Source organism: Cucumis sativus, chromosome 6 (assembly GCF_000004075.3).
Source record: "Cucumis sativus cultivar 9930 chromosome 6, Cucumber_9930_V3, whole genome shotgun sequence".
Taxonomy (NCBI): Eukaryota; Viridiplantae; Streptophyta; class Magnoliopsida; order Cucurbitales; family Cucurbitaceae; genus Cucumis; species Cucumis sativus.
In genome coordinates this window covers 31094254-31119345 of record NC_026660.2, presented here as the reverse complement: position 1 = coordinate 31119345, position 25092 = coordinate 31094254, and the positions used below count along the sequence as shown (strand labels likewise).

General features: G+C 36.0%; 4 protein-coding genes, 2 long non-coding RNA genes and 1 other non-coding gene across 9 annotated transcripts; 6 read left to right on the top strand and 1 right to left on the bottom strand.

Annotated features, from left to right (window-relative positions):
- The first annotated feature begins 159 nt into the window (after positions 1-159).
- On the top strand, positions 160-2969 carry LOC101218426. 3 transcript variants are annotated; one of them, XM_011660053.2, is made up of 4 exons: positions 160-341; positions 552-915; positions 1754-1870; positions 2480-2969. In XM_011660053.2, the coding sequence occupies exons 2-4, from the start codon at positions 592-594 to the stop codon at positions 2597-2599; spliced, it is 561 nt and encodes a 186-aa protein (XP_011658355.1). In that variant the 5' UTR covers positions 160-341; positions 552-591; the 3' UTR covers positions 2600-2969. The 3 variants fall into 3 exon arrangements, with proteins under 3 accessions (XP_011658355.1, XP_004153846.1, XP_011658356.1); XM_004153798.3 differs by lacking the exon at positions 2480-2969 and adding an exon at positions 2215-2473; XM_011660054.2 differs by having other exon boundaries at positions 166-341; positions 479-915.
- Positions 2970-3448: 479 nt separating this feature from the next.
- On the top strand, positions 3449-9447 carry LOC101207465 (uncharacterized protein At4g19900). Its single transcript, XM_011660058.2, has 5 exons — positions 3449-5096; positions 5172-5321; positions 6204-6338; positions 7552-7740; positions 8991-9447. Exons 1-5 carry the CDS (start codon positions 3670-3672, stop codon positions 9175-9177), a joined length of 2088 nt encoding a protein of 695 aa, XP_011658360.1. The 5' UTR covers positions 3449-3669; the 3' UTR covers positions 9178-9447.
- LOC116404821 lies at positions 5720-5822 on the bottom strand. The gene has a single exon (XR_004217925.1). It is a non-coding gene; the product is annotated as a U6 spliceosomal RNA (small nuclear RNA).
- A 601-nt stretch (positions 9448-10048) lies between the features above and the next one.
- Positions 10049-17819, top strand: LOC116404578 (DNA polymerase eta-like). Its single transcript, XM_031887461.1, has 16 exons — positions 10049-10470; positions 11242-11362; positions 11424-11535; positions 11620-11790; positions 12541-12705; positions 12808-12911; positions 12994-13113; positions 13731-13854; positions 13973-14086; positions 14204-14419; positions 15580-15682; positions 15761-15990; positions 16460-16535; positions 16609-16733; positions 17065-17164; positions 17240-17819. The coding sequence occupies exons 1-16, from the start codon at positions 10395-10397 to the stop codon at positions 17461-17463; spliced, it is 2181 nt and encodes a 726-aa protein (XP_031743321.1). The 5' UTR covers positions 10049-10394; the 3' UTR covers positions 17464-17819.
- Positions 17820-18302: 483 nt separating this feature from the next.
- Positions 18303-22932, top strand: LOC116404579 (haloacid dehalogenase-like hydrolase domain-containing protein 3). The gene is made up of 4 exons (XM_031887462.1): positions 18303-18780; positions 20208-20592; positions 21765-21971; positions 22406-22932. Exons 2-4 carry the CDS (start codon positions 20335-20337, stop codon positions 22688-22690), a joined length of 750 nt encoding a protein of 249 aa, XP_031743322.1. The 5' UTR covers positions 18303-18780; positions 20208-20334; the 3' UTR covers positions 22691-22932.
- A 420-nt stretch (positions 22933-23352) lies between these two features.
- Positions 23353-24177, top strand: LOC116404581. Its single transcript, XR_004217487.1, has 2 exons — positions 23353-23857; positions 24147-24177. It is a non-coding gene; the product is annotated as an uncharacterized LOC116404581 (long non-coding RNA).
- On the top strand, positions 24174-24596 carry LOC116404580. The gene is made up of 3 exons (XR_004217486.1): positions 24174-24272; positions 24385-24441; positions 24541-24596. It is a non-coding gene; the product is annotated as an uncharacterized LOC116404580 (long non-coding RNA).
- The last annotated feature ends 496 nt before the right edge of the window (positions 24597-25092 follow it).

Genomic DNA, 25092 nt, shown 5'->3' with positions numbered 1-25092 from the left:
ATATCTTTACCTGAAAATTATCATATGATCATTTAACAAAGTTCAATAAAAAGTAACCTAAAAGAACTAAATTTAAAACTCAGTAAAAGAACTGAACTAAAATTAAAGTAATACACCAAAATGGTATTTTAAGGTTTGTTTTATTTTTTAAAAGAATAAATTCCTTAATTTTAATTTCGTGCCATTCGTTATCCTCAGTATTATCTCCCTCCAAAACCGACCGCTCGATCCAGCCCTCTCTCCCATCTCCGCCGGTAGTTTAACTGAGGCCGGAAAAGCCCTACGCTCGCAGGGGCTTCTCACCTCACTCATCTCTCCACAGCAAAGTTCATCCCGTACCAGTACGTTTCCTCCACTCTCTTATCTTTCTTCGTCGACATTTAATCGCGTATGAAGGAAAACGAAAGTACTTATTTCTGCGGAAACAAGGATCAATAGTTGATATTAACTGTTGCTATAACTTTGCCACTTTTGTTAGGTGTTTAGCGGTGATGTTATACGTAAGTGTTTCATGTGGAGTGAATTTTCATTACCAAACTCTGTTTTTACAGAAAAAGAAGATTGAAGGGGTTTAAAGAATAATTGGGAGTGATGTCTGCAACGCTGTTGTCTTATTGCAATCCAAGTCTAGTTTGTAATTACGGGAGGATGGATTTGAAACGCATGGCTCTCGGACATTTACGGTCTTTTGGAAGGAGAAACAATGGCTATCGCAAGCTTACAGTCTTTGCTGTTACTGAAGGTTCTGCAAAATCAAGCGAGTCTGAAGAAACAATTCCTTCTTGGGCCAAATTGGATTCAGAGGAGCCTCCACCTTGGGCAAAGGAAGAAGGCAAGGAAATTGGAACCCAACAGGGATTTCAGGTCCCTTTCTATGTTTACTTGCTTGCCTCATCTATCACTGCAATTGCTGCTGTAAGTTTCCCTTTAACTACAGTTTTTATTTTTTGGGATTTTTTATAGTTTTTTTTATGGTAACTGCTGCTGTGCTTCCAGTTTGCTCAGAATTTAATAGAAGCAAACGACGCCATTATCTCTTGTTAACACAATCGTTACATGAAATAAGGAGAAAACAACATCGTTAGAATTTTAACTTGTAGCGTTGTAATTTGATTTACTCCTGTTAAATCCCTACTGACTATGGTCAAAAGAATCCATTCACGGCTTTTGCAGACTGGATTGTGAATAGAAGGAGCCTTTTTGTTTTTTTGGAAATATATGTCAACTTCTTGGAAAACTGTGGCCTATTTGGGAACCATTTGTTTGATAGCAGTCTCTAGTTGTTCCTTTAGCCTCTGTCATATTTGTTAATATTCAGAATTAGGAGAGCGATGTGTTAAATTGGCAATCAACCTAAAGGTTATGATAAACTAAATTATACCAGTACTTTAGCACTTCACTTCTCTTACCTTCTAGGAGATTCCCATTCAACAATTGAAAATCCATATTTATTGGAGAGCAAATAGAGTTTGAACATAAGACCTTTTACTCTCATGTCTTATTAAGTTACCAATTAACTTCAACTCTTGTTATATAAAAAAAAGAAAGAAGAAAACTAAAGTTTTACTGTGTAATTTAATTATATCTATACCTCAACATGATTAAAAAATCATCTTAATGCAGTAAAGCGGTTGAGGTGATTGTATGTAATTAATTTATTTCTTCAACAATGTATGATCAGTTTTGGTGCTGTGGATACTAATCCTAATTGAAGCCGTTTGTATGTTTGTTGGAATGACTTCCAAAATTGCAGATAGGTTCCGTATTTGAGTACGTGAACCAGAAGCCTGTCTTTGGAATTATAAATTCAGACAGCATATTGTATGCTCCATTGCTTGGGTTTTTCGCACTTACTGGCATTCCCACTGCTGTAAGTTCCTCTATCTCCAAGTTTTGACATTTGTGAAGGGATTATCACATATTTTCATAGCATGAAATCATAAACATGACCTTTGGTGTGTCTCTAACGAGCATAAGTACGGAGTTTCCATCTTTCTGTGTTCTTTTGTTTGGGGAGAGGGGGATGATTGTAAAAATGGAAAAATGAGACTTGGTGCGCTCTTCTATGAGTTGCATCAATTCTTAGCTAGAAACTCTGCACATAAGGAACTGTATTTTGTGTCAACTGCAAAGGAAGTAATAAGAAGAATGACAATACCTTTGCAAAAATACGAATTCTACTTACAAGGCTCTCTATCTAATTTCTCGAGACAGGCATTCCTTTGGTTCAAATCTGTTGAAGTTGCTAATAAGGAAGCTGAGGATCAGGACAGAAGGGATGGTTACTTGTAGAATATTTATCTCTAACACGAATTTATTGTTCTTTGGAAGTAACAATGCTGTCTCCCCTTGTTTTCTGTATATTCTCTATGATCATGCTACTGTGCAACTGATGTTAATTAGACAGCTATTGCTGTTCAAGATTTTAAATTTCTACATAAAGAATGTATATCATATATTGTTTTTATTTAAATTGTAGACTGGTTTCCTTGAGATGGATGAAATTAAGAAGCAAAGCAATGGAGCACAAGACCAAAACAAAAGAGCAAGCAAAAAATTGCAAAAGGGACAATTTTATAAAATATCTGGTAATAGTTGATTCGTTGAGATGGACCGGGACCTACCTCCTTCCAGAATCCCTCCTACACCTTTAGAAATCTTCTTCTTTCTCTTTAGGCAAATGTTCGAAGCGTTAGCCAAGAAAAGTAGCTTCTCATACTCATGAGTATCTCCTTCATTCATGGTATGAGGAGAAATCTTACTTTGAAGCCATCCCCACTCCTAAAGTTTGAACTATAAATTTCCAGATCTTAAAGAGAAAGTGATCCAATTGATTTGATGGATGTGTTTCTAGTTGGGATATGGGGATGCATGTTTATTGACTGAATGAAACTAATCTGATCGAATATTTGGACTTTTTTTTGGGGTTAATATTAATATTTATCTTATTCTATGTGATTAAAAAAAAAGCCTCAATAATGGTGTGATAACAAATATCCCTGTGCCCATTAATTAATACTAAACTTCAATGTACTCAAAACTTTGTAGGAAAAAAAAAACACGAGAATTTTGCCGAAATTGTAAAAAGAACTTCGTCTAAAGAGAAAAGGTGCATATAGGAGATGGCTATACGACTATTATAAAATTAGAAGAAGTAAAGTTTAGTGCTATTTGGAAATTTGGAATGCACCCAACTTTTCCTTGCTCTTATCCTTTCACTTTTTTTTTTCTTTTAAAATTTTCATTTAATGGTATTTTATTATTTCTAATGTTTATATTCCAAAACAATATTTTCCCTCGTTATATCTATTTCAATGTCTCTTACACGTTGCTATTTAAAGTAATTTTAATATGAGTTTATAAGAAAGAAAAATGATTTCTTAAATAAAAATCTATCCGTGAAAGAATAAAAAATGAAAACGACGTGGCAAAATGTACTCAGGCCACGTGGGTAGGGTAAAATCAGGCCAGAATAGTTTTAGGGGTAAATTTTTAGAAGTGGAACGGTCCGTTACAATTCGTTTGGTAGGTTGTATCTGTAAGTAAAGTTGTAGGATTTTGGTGCGCGAACTCAGATCATCGTTAACCCGCCATTGAACTTCTCTCTCTCTTTCTTCCCTCCGGCCAATGTCGTCTCCCTTCTTCTGCATTTTCTATCTCTAAAATAGAATGCTGCGGAACCTTCATACACGGCGTCGCGGTTCCTATGGCGCCTGCTTTTGCGCCTTCGCCGCCGCTTTGCTGCTTCTATTTTCAGTCTCCCTTCTGTACACTCGCCTCTCTCGCTCTCAGTCACACACTCACTCTCCTCACATGTATCCTAAATCTCTAGGCAACATTCTCGTCTCTGATTCAGATGATGATAGCGACATTGTTTTGGGAACTACTACCACCGACGAGGACAAGATCGATGAGCTCGATTTTGTGGATGAGGACCTCCAATCTAGGGCTTCCGGCGATGAGGATTTGGGAGAGGATGAAGATCAATCTGATCAGGTCAGGGTTTCTGGATTTTATTTTGACCATGTTAGTGGGGCTATTAGGAAGGTCTTTGATAACAAACGTTCCATCGAAGATTGGTCTGATGACACTTCTGGTTTTCCTATCGGATTAGGTGAAGTGGATCGCAGTAAATCTGCGTTTGGCTCTGATGATGTACCGGTTGATGAAGAGGTGAGGAGGAAAGCAAGTGAAATGACTGGGATCGAGGACGCGCTTTTGTTGAAGGTGGGTGGAAGAGTTTCGCCCTTGAGAGATGGGTGGGGAGACTGGTTTGATAAAAAGGGCGACTTTTTGCGGAGGGATAGGATGTTTAAGTCCAACTGGGAAGTCCTCAATCCACTGAACAATCCCCTTTTGCAAGATCCGGATGGTTTGGGTGTGGCCTCTCTAACTAGAGGTGATCGAATTGTTCAGAAGTGGTGGATCAACGAATTTAAAAGAGCTCCGTTTCTTGTTAACAAGCCATTGGGTGTTACACGGAAGGTCTTTAATACGGAAGTAGAAAATGGCAGTATGCATGCAAGCATCAAGAAGAGCGGGAGCCTAAGTGGTCAGACTGATATAAACTTCATGGACAATGGTAAGAAAACTGTAAATGAGATTGGGACTTCAGATGAACGCACTCGGAATAACCTTTCGAGGAAGAAAGTTATCAATTTTGATGAAGATTCGAGTTCCCGTTTTAGTGGCTATAGAACTTCAATATCTAGGAGTACTAAGAACGAGAAGAGTGGAGAAAGACGCACAGAAAAAGCTGATGTAGGGGATAAGCCGGTACTTACTAAGGGTGCAGGATTTAAACCAAAGGCTGTGCCTCATACTTTGACTAGTGTATATGCAGATGGCAAGAGATGGGGTTATTATCCTGGCCTACATCCGCATCTGTCATTTTCTCGTTTTATGGATGCATTCTTCAAGAAAAATAAGTGCGAAATGAGAGTTTTTATGGTTTGGAACTCACCTCCTTGGATGTTCGGGGTTCGGCATCAACGTGGGCTAGAGAGTGTGTTCTTGCATCATCAAAATGCATGTGTTGTTATTTTCTCGGAGACAATTGAGCTTGATTTCTTCAAAGATAACTTTGTGAAAAATGGGTAATTATCATATGAAAGTCTTGCAAATTCACACATATTTTATTTTTGTGATTAACTGCAATTTTTGTTCAACAGTTACAAAGTTGCGGTTGCTATGCCAAATCTTGATGAATTACTGAAGGATACACCAACCCATAAATTTGCTTCCATCTGGTTTGAATGGAAAAAGACGGAGTTCTATTCCACTCACTACAGTGAGCTTGTACGTTTGGCTGCTTTATACAAGTAAACCTTCTCTCACTATCTCTAAATTTTCATTTTTTCTATTAAGATATTTATGAATGCAACTTTTCAACTGTACAACATGGTTTGTGCGTCGTCTTTTTGTTTCTTGCCAAATGACAAGGGGCTAGAAAAACATTAGGGGAGATCCTTATTCCAAATATTACTAGACGATATTTCATTTTGAAGGCTGCACAAGAGTCAATTACTTAATATTGTATAATATTTATCATTCTTAAGGGCTAAATATATGTGCTTATTTCTGATTCTAGGCTCACAAATATGTAAAAAAAATTGATTTCATGTTAGGATAAGAGCTACAAAAAGAGGTAGGCAAGGAGATGCTATGTCCACATTCTTCTTTTATAGGTTTCTTTACATGAAGCCAATTGTCAATGTTAAAAAGTTTGGACCATTTCTCAATTTATGCATGTCATCCATTTGCAGGTGCCATGTTAATCTTCTATATATTGTTTCAATTTGATCGGATGTCCCCGAAGGGACGAAGCCATTTGTCAATGTTATTAGGTCATAATTAGAGGTGCTCTTCTACTTGTAACCCTCAACAAGAAAAGGCAAACTCACTACCATCATCCAATTTCCTTTTGTGAAAATCTACATGTTTATGAGGGTTTTATATGTGTGTATATTTTTGTGCATTAAAGAGGGTGCGGTACCTGGGATTAATGCCTGCTAGGTTGGATCATAATGTTTAGAAGACAATTTCTCCGGGAAATAGGGCCAAGAACTACTTGAGTAAATTTTAGTGACATTTAAATGTAATCATCTTATTATGGCAAAGGCATGTCTGAATTTTGTACGGAGTTTTGATGGTGTATTTGATTTTTCTGATTAACTACATTACAAATTTGTTTCATTCTTCAGGTATGGTGGAATCTATCTTGATTCTGACATTGTAGTCTTGAAACCTCTATCCTCGCTTCACAATTCTGTTGGGATGGAGGATCAGCTTGCTGGAAGTTCTTTGAATGGGGCAGTCATGGCATTTAGAATGCACAGGTATGTGGCAGTTTAAAAACGGGTATTGGTTCTCAGAAAATTCATATTCAGCTTAGGAATCGTCTATTTTATTTAAACAGAACGAAATTTTCTTTTCTGAAAACATAATGGCTGATAACATCTTTTGACTAGTCTAACTTGAATGAACATGTTTCTGGAAGGGAAAAAACATTTTATGATGTAGAAAAAAAGGAGAGAAAAAAAAAAAGAGTAAGAAACCCCGTTTACATTGAGAAAAATGAAAGGATATAAAAGGCATAAAGTATCAAGTCCCAATAAAAAATGAAGTTCGACCTTCACTGAAAAAAATAGGAAAAGAAAGACTTCAATCCTATAAAACTGCCGATATCATAATTACAAAAAGGTCTAGAGGCTAACGGCCACAAAACCTCCTCATCGGGACTCTTGAGCTTTCTTTTAATTCCATTGTTTCTCTCAAGCCAAATAAACTTGCAAAGAAGCTTGCATACCAAAACACATTGCCCTTGATGCAAAAGCCCCTCCTCCAACATACAAAAAGTTAAAAGATCGAGAGATCGACACAAAATTGAAATAAATTTCCTGTAGAAAATAAATGTCTTCTAAGCTTTTGAACTATGGAGGGTTTAGATAAAACTCCCACAATGTATATGAACAGAGGCCCTGAAATATAACATACGTTGTGGAACTCTAAAAGTCACAAAATAACTTTTTTCAAAATTGTAGGCAGGTGACCAAACGTGCCCAGCGTTTTGATGGTCCCCAAGGACAGACTAGAGGTGGTTTAGAACATGGGAGAGAAATTATAAATGTATTCGTTGATATCCTAGCAAACCTGCTGGGGCTGCATGAATGTGCAACTTTTTTTTCCTCTTTATCCTTGTCATTTGACCAAGTTGACAATAACAGCAATATTAAAGCAGCACTAACAATGATAGTTAATATATTGACTAATGTTTTCGTTGTATATAATTGTTGTCAGGTTATCTGTACAGTTTTGTTCATTAAAAATTTAGATTCTTCTGTATTTACTTCCAGCAACTATCTTGTAAAAGTATTTGATAGGTTCCTTTATAAAGAAAATGTATTTGATAGGTTGGGGGAACTGTCAAGTGTTTCTCCACGTTGTCAAACACTTCACTAATCACTGAGCGGTACACGGTGACCACATTTGTCTTACTAATCTGATTACCTTGGATTCTTTTGTTGAGTTATAAGTTCTACTTTTCTGCAGCCCCTTTATAATGGAGTGTATGAAAGAATACTACTCAACTTATGATGATAGAAGCTTTAGATGGAATGGGGCTGAGCTCTTGACAAGAGTTGCAAACAGGTTTTCCAGCGAAGTGCCTGCAGAACAGTTTGAGTTGACTGTGCAGCCATCTTTTGCATTTTTTCCCATTGCTTCACAAAATATCACTAGGTAATTTCGGATTAAATTTGCTCGTGCATCTTATCCTTATATACGAATCTACATATTATTAGCATCCTGACTTCTGAGTCTGACATTATTCACACACACACACACACAAAGTCACATTTTAGTTAAAAGATAAAATGTACGAATACTTTCAAGGAATTGCCAAAACAGTGATTGGATTGATATGCATTTTTTTAGCAAACTGTAAGCCAGAATTGGCTGATCAGCCTACGAAAGTGTCAGCCAATTCGAGAGGGTTGAGTTTTCTTTATTCCGAACACTATGCCTTTTCCTTTCCACTCCTTACTTACCTATTTATAGTAATAGGTTTTTTACCCTTCCTCACATGCATATTTACGATTGGAGGCAGACTTCTCACGTGAGGGAATTAGAAAGGAGAACAATCTAATAAAACCCTTTAGAATCTTGTACAAAGAAAGGCTACAAAGATAACAGAATTTCGAAGTACAATCCAGAAATTCTCCTTCTCGACGAAAATACTCTGTTTCCGACCTAACATACTAAAGGATAGCCCACAACATTTTGCTCTGGAAGGTGGAATTAGAGGAATGGCTGTTGGATAAAAAATGACTTTCACATTGTTTTGGAGGGCACTTCTTACATTGAAACTTCCCTCTTCCCGTTTGTGTGAGTTCTCTCCGTCTGCAAATTAACACGTGAGGTCTGTCTATTCCATATCTTCATAGCATAAATTAGAAATGAACATTTATCTATAATAATCTCACCCACCCCTGTTTTTCTTTTGAACTTCTTTCTCTGCTGTTTTTCTGGCGTCTGTAGAAGTAGAAGGCTCTTTTGTGACATCAATCACTCATTTTTCTTTTGCTTTCTCCCACACTGTCAATAGGCCCCAGGTGGCCTATTGGGTAATGCGAGAAGTGTTGAAGGAGGTTTACTTTTTCCCCAGGCCTCCACCGTTCATGTAGTTATTTTCTTGAAAATCTTACAGCCCAGCTGCCATGATTCGACAATTTGATATTAGTCGTGGAGATCGGATTCAACTCCTTAGGCACCTAGTTGCTTTCTTGGGGACATTTTGGAATCAAAGCAAAGTTATTCAAATAGGCACTTAATCTGTTCTTTCTCTAAACATGTTATGCAATCTAATAAGTTGAACTATCTGTTGTGGAACTTTGATTTAATTACTTGAACCATCTGTTGTGGAACTTTGCTTATTTCAGTTTAGATGATTTAACTTTTCGTTCTTGTGCAATCAACGATATTGCAAATAGATACTTTGCTGTACCAGTGGGTGCAACCGAAAAGGCTGAACATGAGTGCTTACTGAAGAAAATCTTGGAAGAGTCGGTGACATTTCATTTTTGGAACAGCCTGACATATTCACTCATTCCCGAGTCCGAGAGCCTTGTGAGCAGACTCCTCCAACATACTTGTATCAAATGTTTAGATGTATTGTGATTTTTTCTATCTAGACCACACCTAAAATATGCAGGAAATTTTCAAAGTATTTGAGCATAGTTGATTGAGTTTTTGTATCTTAATAGTTAATAGTGTGGTTGGGGTGTCATAGGAATTCTATTTCTGGGATCCTCCTGCATTTTGGTGTATATCCATATGAGGTAGCCCTTTGTTTCTCTATTTCTAACTCTGCCTGTAAATACATGTGCACATTTAACCATCTTTTGCTCTTATTTCCGTTATATATATAAACAAAATTCAATACTCCAAGGATAAGAGTGTAATTTTTGTAATCATTTACCAAATTAAAATTGAACTCAAAGCTCATACATAAAGTAAAACAGTTTATAACTTAGGGGTTGTTTGACTCACTATCGGAAACATTTTAACTCCAATGGTAATCATTATTGAAGTTTCTATATGTCGTGGATCATAGTTGTCGAGAAACTTCAAAATTAGCAACTCTTACCCATCACTTCTCCGACACTTGGTAGCCTAAACACTCATCACTAAACTGAAACTACATTCAAAATTTAGGGTATAAAATATATAATAAACCTGAACATAGTAGAGGATCGACATTTTCATTCATTTTTTTTTTTCAGTTTAAAACTGGTGGGTAAAAGAAGAACTCGTGGGTTAATGACTCCATATAAACCTGTGTTTGTCCCAATAAATTTATGAGCCCTATCAAAAAACAAAAAAAAAAAAAAAAAATTGTCCATATTTACAACATGATCTAGCACAAACTTTATTATTTTATTATATTTATAATTTTTCAAAAATTGTTTTGGCAACTATCCTTGTTTATTTGCTAATTGAACTAAAACTTGGGATGGAAAAAGAAAATGGCGCCAATTGGATCAATTTCGCACGAACGGGGAAATAAAAGTGGTGGAGATTTATAATTTTGCAAATTACGATCTTCTTTTTACAAATTCCGCTTCGGGTTTTGTTTATCGGTTTATGGGTGTTCGAGTAGTCCCTTCATCCAATTTTCTGTCTCGTTGTTTCAATTCAGAGTTCGTCGATGTTCGTCAAACCAATTAGTACTCAATCGATACTTCTGCTATCTGCATGCTAACTGCTGAACATTCCTCGATACTAGTTGAAGAAGAAGAAGGACATTACTCATTCCCTTCCTCTCACCAGTGTGGTGCTCCGACCGCGTTGGAATTGGCTTATACTTTTGCTCTGGACCTGGGTATTGGTTAGAGATGCCGGTAGCGAAGCCGGAATCATCAGATGTCAGAATCATCGCTCACGTAGATATGGACTGCTTCTACGTTCAAGGTTCCGATTCTCTTTCACAACTTGCTACGCTTCCATTCTGGAAGCTATTTTGAGATATTCCTTTTAATTTCTACTTTCCCGCTCCAATGCAATCTTTCGAAACTACCATCAACTTTGAATTCCTGCGTGAGGGGACTTCGAAGTTCCTAATTTTGTTTTAAGGCTTCAAGAAGACCAACTTCGAAGCACAGTCTGAAATTGCTCTTTGTAAAATGAAATGCAAAATTTCCATCTAGAACACATTGGTTATTATTGAAGTATCGATTTAATATTACATTTATTTTAACCAATTAGCTAAAGTTCTCGAGTCTTGTGATTTAGTAAGGTGTCAGTGAGGGGTCCTGTGTTTGAATCTCTGTAATGTCATTTTCTCATTACTAATATTGGTTTTCACTTGTTGGTCTTCTACGAATTTTTAAGCCCACAAGTGTGATGGTATCCAATTTTGGTTTGAGCGTTAAGATTCTTGATAAGGATTTATATGACAAGAAAATTTAGATTGCTGCTGCATAGCTTGTGATGAGGTGTTAGTGGGGTTCACGTATTCCTTTGGGCGCAAAGGTTAGCATTAGTATCATGGATCTGTAGATTTCCTCATCCACTCTTGTGGAAATTAGTATTGTATGATCAGAAAAGTTTATGAAAAAATTTGTCTGTCACGTTATGCTTTTCATACTTTATTTCTGTTATCACGCTAGACAACATGTTTTTATGGTTGGTTGCAAAATCGTTTCTTTCTCTCAAGCGTTTTGTTAATTGATATTTCTGCAGTTGAGCAACGGAAGCAGCCGTGCTTAAGGGGCTTACCTACTGCTGTGGTTCAATATAACTCATGGAAAGGTGGTGGCTTGATTGCTGTTGGCTACGAGGCACGCAAGTTTGGTGTGAAGAGGTATAGACCCTTCTTCCTCTGAGTTATATTTTATTCTCTTAAAAAATCTGACAAGCTTCAGATCAATGCGAGGTGATGAGGCAAAGAAAGTCTGCCCTCAAATTCAGCTAATTCAGGTTCCTGTAGCGCGTGGTAAAGCAGACCTCAAGACATATCGGGATGCAGGTTCAGAGGTCTGTAGTCCAGTTTGGGCATTAAGTCTTCTCTGTTAACAAGGAATGTTAACATTTGATGATGGAAAATTATTAAAATTGTAGGTTGTTCGTGTTCTTTCAAAGAAGGGAAGGTGTGAGAGAGCATCAATTGATGAAGTATATCTTGACCTTACTGATGCTGCTGAAGCAATGTTAGTTGAAACTCCTCCAGAGAGCATGGAGGCTATTGATGTCGAGGCTCTTAAATCACATGTCTTAGGTCTTGATCAAGAGGTCAAATACAATCTCTTAGATTTCTTCATTCTTTGATCTCCTGCTTAAGTCATGACTTAAATATGTAGTGACCTAAAACATGTAAATTTTTAGGCGCCAATTTGCACTATCATTTTGACCAAGGCTTATAACTAACAAAAATGTTACAAAAAGAGCCTTATTTGGCACAAATACGTGATCAATCAAAATCATAGAATTTGTATCAGGGATACTTCCACTTCATGTACAATACACTGCTTCTTGGTTGTGTTTTAGTTGGAAATTCTCTTGTAACTATAGTCGTTCCATGATTGTGGAGTTAGTTTTTTTTGTGGGTGGTGGTTCCTCCTTTTCAGTTTTTGGAAAACAGTTTTGGAACACCTTCACTTTCTGCTCTTTGAGAATGTTGCCTATGTTATGTCCATGACTTTGAGAACCTTCATTTTGAAAAAGGAAACTGATCCCTTGTTTCTATTAAACACGTATTTTTCCAAAAGATTTCTCCATTGAAAACTCTGCTCTCAACGTCTTCTGTGAATAAACCACCATAAACTGAAGGGGAATCTCTAAGACTCTAATAACTATTTCTTGCATGCATATCTTTTTTCCCTCTTCCTTTTAGCTTGCTACACTATCGTTTTCTTTTTCCATTTGTATCAATAAAATTCTAAGAAATTATATCTACTCCATAATGTTGGTAATATTAGCTATGCACTGGCCTGTTCATCAGCTACTATGTTATATTCAATATTGAAATTGGTTTTAAGTCAGGAACAAAGTGATGGCCAAGAATGTGTCAGGAAGTGGCTTACAAAGTGTGATTCAGATTATCGTGATAAGCTGTTAGCCTGTGGAACTCTCATTGTTGCTGAATTAAGGATGCAAGTGTTGAAAGAGACCGAGTTTACTTGTTCTGCTGGAATTGCTCATAATAAGGTAGGATGAATTTGTTTGTTCACACTGAATCCTATCTTTTATGCAATACTTTTTTTTTCTACTGATAAATATATTTTTAATTATATATGAGATTGTGAGCAGATGCTGGCTAAACTTGCTAGTGCCATGAATAAACCTGCCCAACAAACTGTTGTGCCCCTCTCCTGTGTGAAAGGATTGCTTGATTCGCTGCCAATAAAAAAAATGTCAGTCTCCATATGTCATATCACATACTAACGTTATGTTTACATTTAATTTATCTGCGTCAATTTTGAAATTTTGTGGCAGGAAACAACTAGGTGGAAAGCTTGGGAGTTCTTTAGAAAGTGACCTTGGTGTGAACACTGTTGGAGATCTATTGAAATTTCCAGAGCAGAAGCTACAAGAACGTTATGGCATCAATACTGGGTATTTGATAACTGAATTCAATGTTTGATCTTTTTTCTTTGAAAAGGAGACAAGTCTCTGTATTATATATTAGTAAAAGAAATGAAGTGAGACTAATGCTCAAAGTACAAGAAAGTTATACAAGAATTGGGAGGCACAAGGATCGGAAGGTGTACCCAGGCATTTCAACTAGGTTGACATCCTCTTAGCAGTCTCATCAGATCCACCAAATAATCCAAATAAAAAAGAAACCAAGAGGTGACTGCCGATCAAAAATAAAATAAGCCACACTACAACATAAGAACAGACCAAAGGGACTGAATCCTACACAAAACCTTGCAAAACAAAGACAAAATAAATACTTAAAAACATCCCTAAAAAAGACTGGAGCAAAAGCTCAGAAAACTACAATTAATAGATAGCAGAAAACAGTAGACAACGGGTAATGTCTCTTATCTCTTTTTGAAAATCACTTTTGTTTGTTTGTTTGTTATTTCTTTTTTCGTGGGGAGGGGGATTGAGGGAAGTCTTGTCCCTAAACCCTAAACAGTGAACTACAATTAGAGGCTCGTAATAAAAGAATTTTACTTTTTCATTTTTTCTTGAAAATAATAACTTTACTTTTTTCTTTTGTTCAGTACTTGGTTATGGAATATTGCTAGAGGAAGCAGTGGGGAAGAAGTACAATGTCGCCTTCTTCCCAATAGCCATGGTTCTGGGAAGAGTTTTCCTGGGCCCCAAGCTCTGAGGACTATTGCTTCAGTAAGTTTGTCTATCAGTTTTTCATTTCATTTCATTTTCTTTATCAAGGGCAATGGACACCAGTGAGATCTATTTTCCCGTCATCACAGAGTTCCCATCATCATTCCCCCTTCTGCAGGTTCAGCACTGGCTAACTGAACTTTCTGAAGAACTGAGCGAGCGTCTTAGTTCTGATTTAGATCAGAATAGGCGGATGGCTCACACCCTTACATTTCATGCTACTGCATACAGGGTATGTTTTTTGTCCTTTGACATGCTGTGAGATTCTGTCCCACGGCATGAATCAAGTATTAACAGGATGGATTGCTGCTCACTATGTACTGAAGTTTGATTATTCTTGGTGATGCAGTTGAGTGACTCAGATTCACATAAAAAGTTCCCATCCAAGTCTTGTCCCTTGAGATATGGTGCTGCTAAAATTCAGGAAGATGCATTAAACTTATTTAAGGCTGGACTGCGGGATTATTTAGGTTCTTACAGAGCTAACATCCTGGGAGATTCAAACAATGGATGGAGAATAACTTCTCTTTCTGTCTCAGCAAGTAAAATTATGACCATACCATCTGTAAGTTTGAGCATACCTGGCAACTAATTCTGTGGTCTGGTTATGTTTGATCACTAAAGGCTGTTTGTTTCACATGTTTTGGAATTAGTTTTGGCAAAAATATAAAAGAAATCATAATTGTTTCATAGATGTTTACTTTATAAAACCTGGGTAATTATTACCCAAGGATAAAAATACTCCATGAAACATGAGATTTTATTGTCCTTCTTGAAGATGGAACATTTTTCTTTGAAAATGAATAGGAGAGAGAAAACACTCGTCAACTAATTTCAAGTGATTTGTATTATTATTAATTATATAATATAAATATTTTAATTAATTAAAAAATATATTTAAACAGAATCTGTTAATTATTTTTTAAAATTTTTTATGAAAAGGATAATTTAAAGGTTAATAAACTATCTTGGTCTTGGGACCGTTAAATTTAGTTTCATACTTTCAAATAGATCATAAATTAGTCTCTAGTGATAGTTTATGGTTAACTTTTCTAAAAAAGATTAGTTTTTGTTAGCCTTAGCTCTATGAAGTTTGGAAGGATTTTCACATTATGCGTTGTTAAAGGGAAATTATAGTTATTATTACTTTATCCAATTCAATACAAATAAACTTCACTAACAATATTGGCTAATTTTAACGCATGGCTAAAATGGTAACAAAATAGCATCAACCTAATTTAAATTATTCTTGATATGAGCAAAACTGGCAAAACAACACAGATATTTAACTCTCATATTAATTATTTTTCATATGCAAATACGGACACTCATCATATACCCTAGACATTCAATTCTTAAGTATTTAACTCCCAGATATTCCATATGACATATCTAAACATATCTATACATATATATATCCTTATCCATCGAGAAACATTGTAAAGAATGTTTATTTTATTTTATTATTTTTTCAGTACAAGATGCTGCGCTTTTGGCCCAAAGAACTTCCCAAGTTTTCTGTCTGACTTTGATAGGAAACTTCACTGATGATTGTTTAAATGTTTTAGCATCTTAACTCATACTGTTTTTACGGCCAGAATCTACTGTTGAACTATACTAGTTGATGTGTGTGGGAACCACTCGACTCTCGTAGTGATTAATCAGTTCTGTACATTGGGGCTATCTTTCTTTTAATCTGAACGTGCAGCCTTATGCTTGTGGTAGGGAATGTGTTCAATTACAAAATACCTGCATGTCCAGCATTCATCTTGCACGTCATCTGAGCAACCCCAGGATAATGATATACAAGAAACTGCTTTACATTCAGGTTCAAGAGTTAAAATATGTTTCCATCAATTTTGTGCCTCATGTTATTATAATTAACGAGAACTTCCTGGTCACTTAGGTTGTACGAATTATTCAGTGATGGATTCAAATGAAGCTCATGATGAACGTACTGGAGAAGAAATGAAGATTGAGGACGAGCATGATCGTTTAGGTTGTACAGACTATTCAGTGGACTTATGTGAGGCTTTTGATAAATCCACTGGAGAAGAAAAGGAGGAGAAAGCTACACATAGATGCAATTTGGATGAAGAGGAGGGTGAAAGGGGTTCATGGAAAGATGAAGTCATGGTATGGGATAATCAATAATTCTTTTGCTAAATCTGTGTTCTTGTAACATATTCTACAACTTCCATATCAAGTTGTTTTCAATATGATCTTTAAATGTTGTGGTAGCTTGACTGTTTGAAATCAATAATTTTCAAGTTCTACTTTTAGGTCCTCCAACTCCAAGGTTGCCCTTTCTTAGTTTCTGTGAACCAATTAAAGATATTATGAAAGACTAGGTATAACTGCAAATGAAGTATATATGACCACTTTTCCTGTTTGCAAATTGTGTTGAGCAGTTTTGTATGTACTCAGATAAATTGTAATGAGCATATTTTAATTGCTACAAGATTGAATGATGAGTTGCTGAGCGCTTCCGTGGTTCATCTTTTCTGCTTGCTAAATCCTATGTTTCGATAATAGTTCTCAAGATTGATTGAAAAGTAATTTTAGTGAAAGGGCATTTCTTATTTCTAATTTTCTTTGATTTCAGGATAGGTCTTGTTCTTCCAAAGAGTTGGAGAAAGATGGTATTGTCCTAGAAACAACCCAATTGCCTGTTGTCACAGGTATTTAATTCGTTTACTCCAAAGTATTTTCCTTTCCTTCCGGTTCTAATCTTAATACAGGCTAGTTTTACAGTAAGCAAGTTCTGTTCGGGCTCAAATGAAAGCGAGTTTCAAATAATTCCAATAGAAGAGCAGAAGTCCAAGAACACTAGAATTACATCTCCGCTGTGTATGAAAAGGAACAAATCAAAAGACAAGGTTTCAATGTATTTATTTTTCTATTTCATTTTGATTTCGTTGCCGTGGAGAGATTTTGATAAAGCATGGGAGTAAAAGAATTCAACGGATCGACGAAATTATTTACAATTGTTTGGCCGCCCTATGGAATTCAAGAGCATAATGGTTGATTTTTAATGGGTGCCAGTTGGATACATAAATATTCTTTGGTAAAAAAAAAGGTCGATCTTTGTACATTTGCATTTTGAAAGAAAACATTGTTTTTGTATGCAAAAGGTTCTTATTTATCTGATTAGAGTTATCACATTTTGAAGATTTGTTGTTCTAATCCCTCAACATGTGGTGATGCCAGGGCACGGCTTCAATCTTGAGATTCTTTAAGCCTGATCTCTCTTCCGCATCAAGGAATCAGGAAGTTGCTGAAAGCATGCAAGATAACTCGCCATCTGCAGGTATTTTTCAAATATTTTGCCTTCTTTTATCCGCTTTTAATCAAATAAAGAAATATACCGACTTTATTTATATAGTGCCAGATGGTCACAGTAGTGAATTAAGATTGTCTGATCATGGGGCACAAGGAGGTGAAATATGGAATTATAAAGTTGACGAAATTGACATTTCAGTAATCGAAGAGTTGCCACCTGAAATTCAGAAAGAACTATGGTCTTGGCTTAGGCCTCACAAACGATCCAATACAGCAAATCGAGGTTCCACCATCGCTCGTTACTTTCTACCTTCCAAAAGCAGTTGACACTTTAGATATCATACTTGTAAATATGTAGTATCTTCATAATGATGCACATTTTAAAGGTTGGTTCTCTTTAGATGTTCTTTCGTTTCTTCGTCCTGAGATTGGAAATATTTGTCCAATGTAATTATTTATTTTGAGACAGGCATCTGGGTTTTTGTACAATTGGTTGTTAATATTGGATAGTGTAGTAGTAGAATAAAAAAGAAATGTGAAAAGTTGAGTTTCGATGGATGGTAGAGGTGGATAAAATGGAAAACCAGAGGGACAGCGGTAAAACCAGAGTGGTATTTCATTCATTGTTCCCAAAGAGGTAAAATAATGAATACCGGTGGGCTGAGTCCACAGTTTCCTTTCAACACCTCCAATCCAATTTCTCCCTTTATTGCTGCCAACACCCCTTTCTACTTTCTTTATTTCTTCTTCATAATAACTCCCCATTTTATTCCTTACACCAATTTTCAATTCAAATTTTCAAAACACACGAAGTTTATTTATATAATTATTTCAAACCATAGGATAATTAAAGAAGTGACTGCGTTTTATTTAATGCTTTTCTTCTTTCTTTCAGAAAATCAATGACCTGTTTCTTTTCTCTTGATTCCCTTTTAATTGTAACAATGTTGTTAAAATTGTGAATTCACGTGCAACAATTTAAAGTTTTGTAAGAATCCGAGCTTCAAATACTCAACCTTTACAGTATTTGTGAAATATAATTATATTTTTACTATGTTACTGCCTCGCTGAAATGAGAAATTAGGGCTAACATAGGTAGAAGATTAAGATAAAGACGATCTCTAATCACTGACTAAAAAAAGAAAATTGAATTTTATAAACCTAACTCATATTCGGAAAAGATTTGAAATCAAGACATTTTCAAAGGTAACTTTAGGGGGAAATTCTATGGAATATTCTTCGTCCAATTACAATTAATTTTAGACTGAATATGGCAATAGTATGTATGAAGTTGAAGACATGAAAACGGATTGTTAGGTTAAATGGGCATAATGGTAAATACGGAGGAGGAAAGGCGAAGAAACGGAAATGGCGAACAGAAGTTTACATGGAGAGTTCAGCCATTGGTTTTCTCAAACATGGGACAAAAGCTATGCGAAATCAAGCTCCCTCCACTTTATAAGAAGTATCCATACCTTTTCATACCTTAAATCTCATTATATATATGTACATATATCTATCTTTCTCTCTCGCCTTGCCTTCTTCGTCATCAATTCAACCAGCGTCCTGCTGAAGTTTTTTTCCTTCCGATTACATTGTGATTTACATCGACCATTGCAAAATTTTCATCCCTTTGGCTTCTCGGTATGTTTTCCGACCATTTTATTCATACCCTGTAATCTTCTGTTGTTATGAAATGCTGTGATTTTGATATCGAGCTCTTCTCCATGTTCTTGACTGAATCCGAGCTTTCTCTTTCTCCTTCTATTGGGAAATATTATTTGTATTCGTTTGATCAATCAGACTGACAAATCATTGCAACATTGTCTGTCATTCTAGTGATCTGAATGTTGTTTTTTGCTTGTTTAATTTTCTGAAGAAAGTCAAACTTTGATTTTTTTCACATTTCTGATCGTTTTCATGAAGAAGATTATAAGTCGATGAAGAACATTTTGATGCTTCACGGTGTGTTCTCGACTCTGTTTGTAGCTCTGAAGTGAAGCTAACATGCCCTTCGTGTTCATTGATTAACAGAACCTTTGTTCACTCTGTTTCTGCAACTTTCTCTTTCTCGATATCTCCCCGTATTTTTGGCTAAATATATCATAAAGTATCGTGTGTGGTTTTTCAATTTTGTTCCTGTTCTTTCTACATTAACCTTTTAAATTTCTTCAATTGAATCCTTGACGTGTAATTTGATATGAATTGAAAAATAAGATGGTTGGTTTTGCCTATCTTTGTGTGTTAAAAAAAATGAAATACTTTTAAATTTTTACCTGCTACCCGAAACTCATCTCCTTTCTTCGATCGATTGAACTCTTTCCTTCCATCTCTCTAACCTCTCGATCTTCGAAGATCCCTCTGTTGCTCGCACTTATTCAGCCTCTCTCTCTTATTGCCTCAATGTCTCTCACATTTGGTCTTTTTCACTGTCTCTAACTCTGTCCTTTCTTATTTTGATTTGTTCAAATAATGGTCAGGGAAAAGAGGAAAAGTAGTAAAAATGGGTACTTTGACTGTTATGAACCTTTATAGGACTGTGTTGAGATACATTGACAAAGTAGGGAGTAAATAGAAAGTTCTTAAAAAGTGAAATGAAATTGAAAACTAAGGATTAATAATTTACACAAGACTTGGAGTTTTTCATTCTCAGTTAAACTGCTCTAAATTAATGGTCACTGATGTCGGCACCAAGAAGTTTAAAGGCTCAGTACTTTAGTTTTTTGTAACACCGCCAGCAAGTTCAGTGCCATGCAGGTAAGCAAATAGAAACTAACTAGTAAGCTACAGTAGGAACCTTAAAATATCGTTTTGTTGGTTGATTAAAGAGAATACTTGGAGATACTTTAAGTTGTGCATGAAGATCAAAGAGGAGATTCACAAACTACCTGGTATTGGAGTTTAAGAAAATTACAATTGACTCGCAGCATAGATATATATACTTGTCATTTATTTGCCTATCGGTCAAATTATATCTTTCCTTATTTCTTATCACTTAAGATGGTGCTTTTTGTCCGCTTGAACAGCTGTTGTGTATCGATAACCTAAGATTTTCATTTACTTAAATGCAGGGCTTATTGGTTAATGCAGTATCTGGCTGCTTGGTTGGAGTCTGTTGTTAGCTGGGCCAGATAAAATTCCATTACCAGCGATCGTTGATATCATTCAATTTGAGCCTGCAACGTTTTCTTAATTAAAATGTCGCTCTTGTCAAAATTGCGCTGTATCACCATAGATGTTACTGGTACATTGTTAGCTTACAAAGGGGAACTAGGTGATTACTATTGCATGGCAGCCAAATCCGTGGGGTTGCCATGCCCTGATTACAAGCGTGTGCATGAGGGCTTTAAGTTCGCTTACAAGGAGATGGCAAAAAACTACCCATGTTTTGGATATGCAGCAAAAATGCCTAACATCATTTGGTGGAAAACCTGCGTTAGAGATTCCTTTATCAGGGTAAGAAATTGATATGGCTGTCTAGACATACATGCATGACATGTAGATTCACAGATATACTCATCTACTGACGGATTTAGTATAGGCTCAGGGGACCCTAAACCCCTCAACTTTATGCTCTCTGTATTGCATACTAGGAAGCACAGATACTGACACGCGACATGGTGAAACGCCATTTTTTGGAAGAAAAAAAAATATAGGACACGAAACGTCAATTTTTAGTAAAAAAAAGAATAAATATATGTTATGCATATAAACATATTACATAACAAGGATTCCAATTAAAAACATCAAAATAACAAGTTTATAGCCATAATTTTTTTTTTCTAAAATAAAGATGATGTTAACTCTCCTTGGACAAGTTCACGCGACCGTCAAGAGTGATGGGCGGCAACGGTGACCGGTGAGATGGTTAGGGCAGATTGGGTTGGTGGCCTGGTGGGGAGAATTGGAGAAGAGAGGGTGGAGTGCCTGAAACTTTTTCGTTTTAAGAGAATTTTTAAAAAATAAACCTAATAATTATTGCTATTGGGCGGGACTAATGTGCCGTTTCTATGGGTCTTTTTTCTCTTGCCGTGTCGGGTGGTGTGTCAGAAATTTGCCCAATACCGATACTTGGTCATCTTATGAGTGCTGGTGCTTCTTAGATTACATATACATAAGACACTAAATTAATACCAATTCCAAAAGTTAGCTTAGTGTTAATGTCTCCTAGCCCGAAGTCTCACTCCTTGCATTTCTGTTCAGATTGTTTTTATTAATCTATAAAGCCCCATCAATAAAAGTTCCATCCGCCATTGTACTCATCAAATATCAATATTGATTTTTTGCATAGCATGTAGTTAATAGTACTAGATTCATAGCAATCACGGTTTGTTTAGAATTTTTCTCCCGCATTCTCTTCAAGCAGTTACATTTGTAAGCATTTTCTCTTCACTTTCTCTTCAAGCGATCACATTTGTCAGAATTCCCCCTCCTCCCCCCCCCCCCCCCCCCCCCCCCTTGTTTTAAGGCATAGACGGTTTGAGTCAAACCTGTTGTTATATCATATGTTGAATGAGAGAAAGAAACATTAATTGCTGGCACAGAATTGAAAAAACCTGCAGACTACAATTTGCGTATCACTGGGAAATTTTTATGACGTGAAAAATCTTGTTTTATTTTACCAATAGGCTGGATATGATTATGATGAAGAGACTTTTGAGAAGGTGTTTAGACGTATATATGCATCCTTTGGTTCATCTGCTCCTTATAAGGTGTTTGAGGATTCCCAACCATTCCTTAGATGGGTGCGTGAGCAAGGTCTTATGGTTGGCATTGTTAGTAATGCAGAGTACCGGTACCAGGATGTGATCCTTCCTGCCTTAGGCTTGAATCAGGTATGCCTTTCTTTTTCTTCTTTTTTGTGTTTACTGTAAATTTAGATTTTGGTCCTACGATGGGATGGAGACAATTCCTCAAAAATATATTTTTATGTAAAATTCAAAGCACTCTTGAAAATGGCATTAATAAGGTGCTTTGGAAAGTCCTTTTAAGTGGTTTTATAAGTACTTTTAGAATTTTCAATGCCGTTACCATTTTCATTTGAAGGACTAACGATGTGATAAGATAGACGTGAACGCATTTGGCCCTAATATATTTCTGTGGTTTACAAATGATCTTAGAATCTTTCCCTCTGATATTAGTATATTTTGTACAAGTACAACACTGAGTAGTGGGTAGGGGTACTCTTTTGAGTTTAAGAGTTTTACTCTTCCTGAATACACTAGAAAGATTTGCTGATGGATGCATATTGTGCTTAATGACTGTTCAGGGATCGGAATGGGACTTTGGTGTATTCTCAGGTCTTGAGGGTGTGGAGAAACCAGATCCTAGAATCTACGAGATTGCGATTGAGAGAGCTGGAAATATAGCACCTGAAGAAGCTCTCCACATTGGAGACAGCTTGCGAAAAGATTATATTCCTGCAAAGAGTGTGGGAATGCATGGTCTGTTGTTGGATAGATTTAAGACATCAGATGCTGAGGAATGGAGGAAATCTGGGGCAGTGGTGCTTCCTGATCTGGTGGCTGCTCGAGAGTGGCTTCAGAATAACTGATTTGTTATGTTAAAAACTTAAGATATGGGCCTCCAAAGTCATATGCTATGATGAGGCTTCTCTACTTATAAAGAAAGAGAAAAAAAAAATGTATTGTTAATTTACATACAAGGACAATCTTGATTGAAATCATGCATCCAAGTGGATGAAGCATTAACAAAGTTGGCAAGAAATTGAGGAGAGTGAAATGTGAAATGTGAAATGTGAAATGGCTAACAAAAGAACATGAAAGTTCAACTTCATGGCTGGCTTGCTGATTTTTGAAGACCTTGGAAATGTTAACATACAGTTGATTTCTAAAGTACAACAGTTTTGAAAGAATTGTCATCATGTTTGGCCACTGAATTAGATTAGTAAACCTGGAGTTTATACGTTAGAATCGGTAAGTCAGTGTAGAGTTTCCTTAAAAAAGTTAAAAAGTTCAATTTGAGATATCTAACTTAGAAAATAATTTTATATTATTTCTTTTGGTGTGTTTAACAAAGTAAGTACCTTTACTTAATACTTTTATAGAAAATCAAAAGAAAAATAGGCAATTTTGAAAAAGAAAAGAAAAAGTAGTCAATATAGTTTGAGTTCGAAAAAGAAATTTCCGCCATCCTTCATTTATGTTACGAAAATGATATAAACCGTTTTTTGTTTCGACAATACGACAACGATCCTCCGTCATAACCACCGCTCGCCAGAGAGATCGCCACCTATCCTATTATTTCCACTCGCCAATGTACCCCACGGCTCTTCCCATCTTGCTTCACTCTTGTTTTCTTTCCATCTCTTATGAACACGGTTCCACCTGAAGAACATTCAACTGCCCAAAGGAGGCTGGATTCTTACACTCACACTCTTTGTTTCACTTTAACATCCACCTCTTTTTTTTTTCTTTTTCTTTTTTTTGTCTTGAGTGTGTATGCGTGTTAGTTTGACAAAATGCTTGCTGCAATTCTTCTATTGACGCTGCTCTTCGATAATGTGGGGGGTTATCTGCTGAAGTTCTGAATTTGCCATCCAACTGTTTGACGAAATTCCCCTTTGAGTGCTGCATGGGTTTTGCGTATAAACATAGACTCAGACAGGCCTATTTTAAACGTAGTTAAGGCAAATACCTCTCTTTTTCTTTTTCTTTTTCCGGCCTGCTCCTTGGCTTTGAACTTTGAAGTGAGAGTTCGGGTGAGATATGTATATTCAACTCAAATATGTACTTTTTTACATATTAATCTGTGTTCAAGTGAATGTGCTGGATACATTACCTTTACTATCCCATTAATTATTCAATGGATTTTGTCTAGAAATAATTTCAGTATTATGCTGAGTTATAGGAGTTATTATTATTATGATTTCCGAAGTAAAATTTGATTTCTATGCTTAAGACGTTCTCAACCATATTTGTTTTGTAATACCTATCTCAATTACTAGCATTGCTAGCTTGTGTTATGACCTTGTATACAAACATGTATAGGCGGGAAGACGGAGACACCATGAAGAATAAGAAAACACGGAGCTTATTGCTTTCCTCAAAGAACTTCCTCCGGTAGAGTTCTGCTGCATATATGGTTCGACTCTGCATCCAAATAATCACGATAAGGTTTTATTTGGGTTTCCCTTCCTTTTCTCTATACATATACTATTTCATACTTGTAACTGCAATTTTTTTTTTTTTTTTTTTTTTAATTTGGATTAAAACTTTGGATCGGCAGTCAAAAATGGTTGACCTTATTCTTGGCGTATCTGATCCTCAAAAATGGCACGAAAAGGTACAATCTGAAGAAGTCCTTACAGTTTTATTGTGCTTTATAACATGATTTGGGAATGCCTTATTTTACTAACTTATTTTTATTCATCCTGCAACCCAGAATATTCGATTAAACAAAGACACTATGCCTCATGGATGGTGTACCTTGGAGGGGGGAACTGGTAATGCGGTTCTCGGTTTCTGAATTTCCTTCTATCTCTGTCCTGGTGGTTACTTCTCTAATTGATTTGATTAGGTTACTAAAGTTGCAGATGCAATTGGTGTTGGAGTACATTTTAATCCTTACGTTATGTGGAACGATAAGGTATTTGAATGGGAAAAAAAAATTATTTTGATTTCCAACCTCAAAAAGCTTATGGTTTTTTTTAATCTGTACATACTAAACCTCACTGCTATGAATTTTGTACAGATGCTTAAATATGGGGTTGCAAGGATGCCATGATTTGATACAGGACATACAATATTGGAAGACATTCTACCTCAGTGGCCGTTTGCAAAAGCCGGTTTGTGTATCCTAGGAACTAGTATTTTGAAAAATAACTACTATTCTTATATTTTTCAGGGAATAATTTGCTTGTCAGAAACTCAGATAATATATTTTCCTCCTTTAGACATCTAACTGATCTAACCCTCCTTAAAAACGGATAAACAA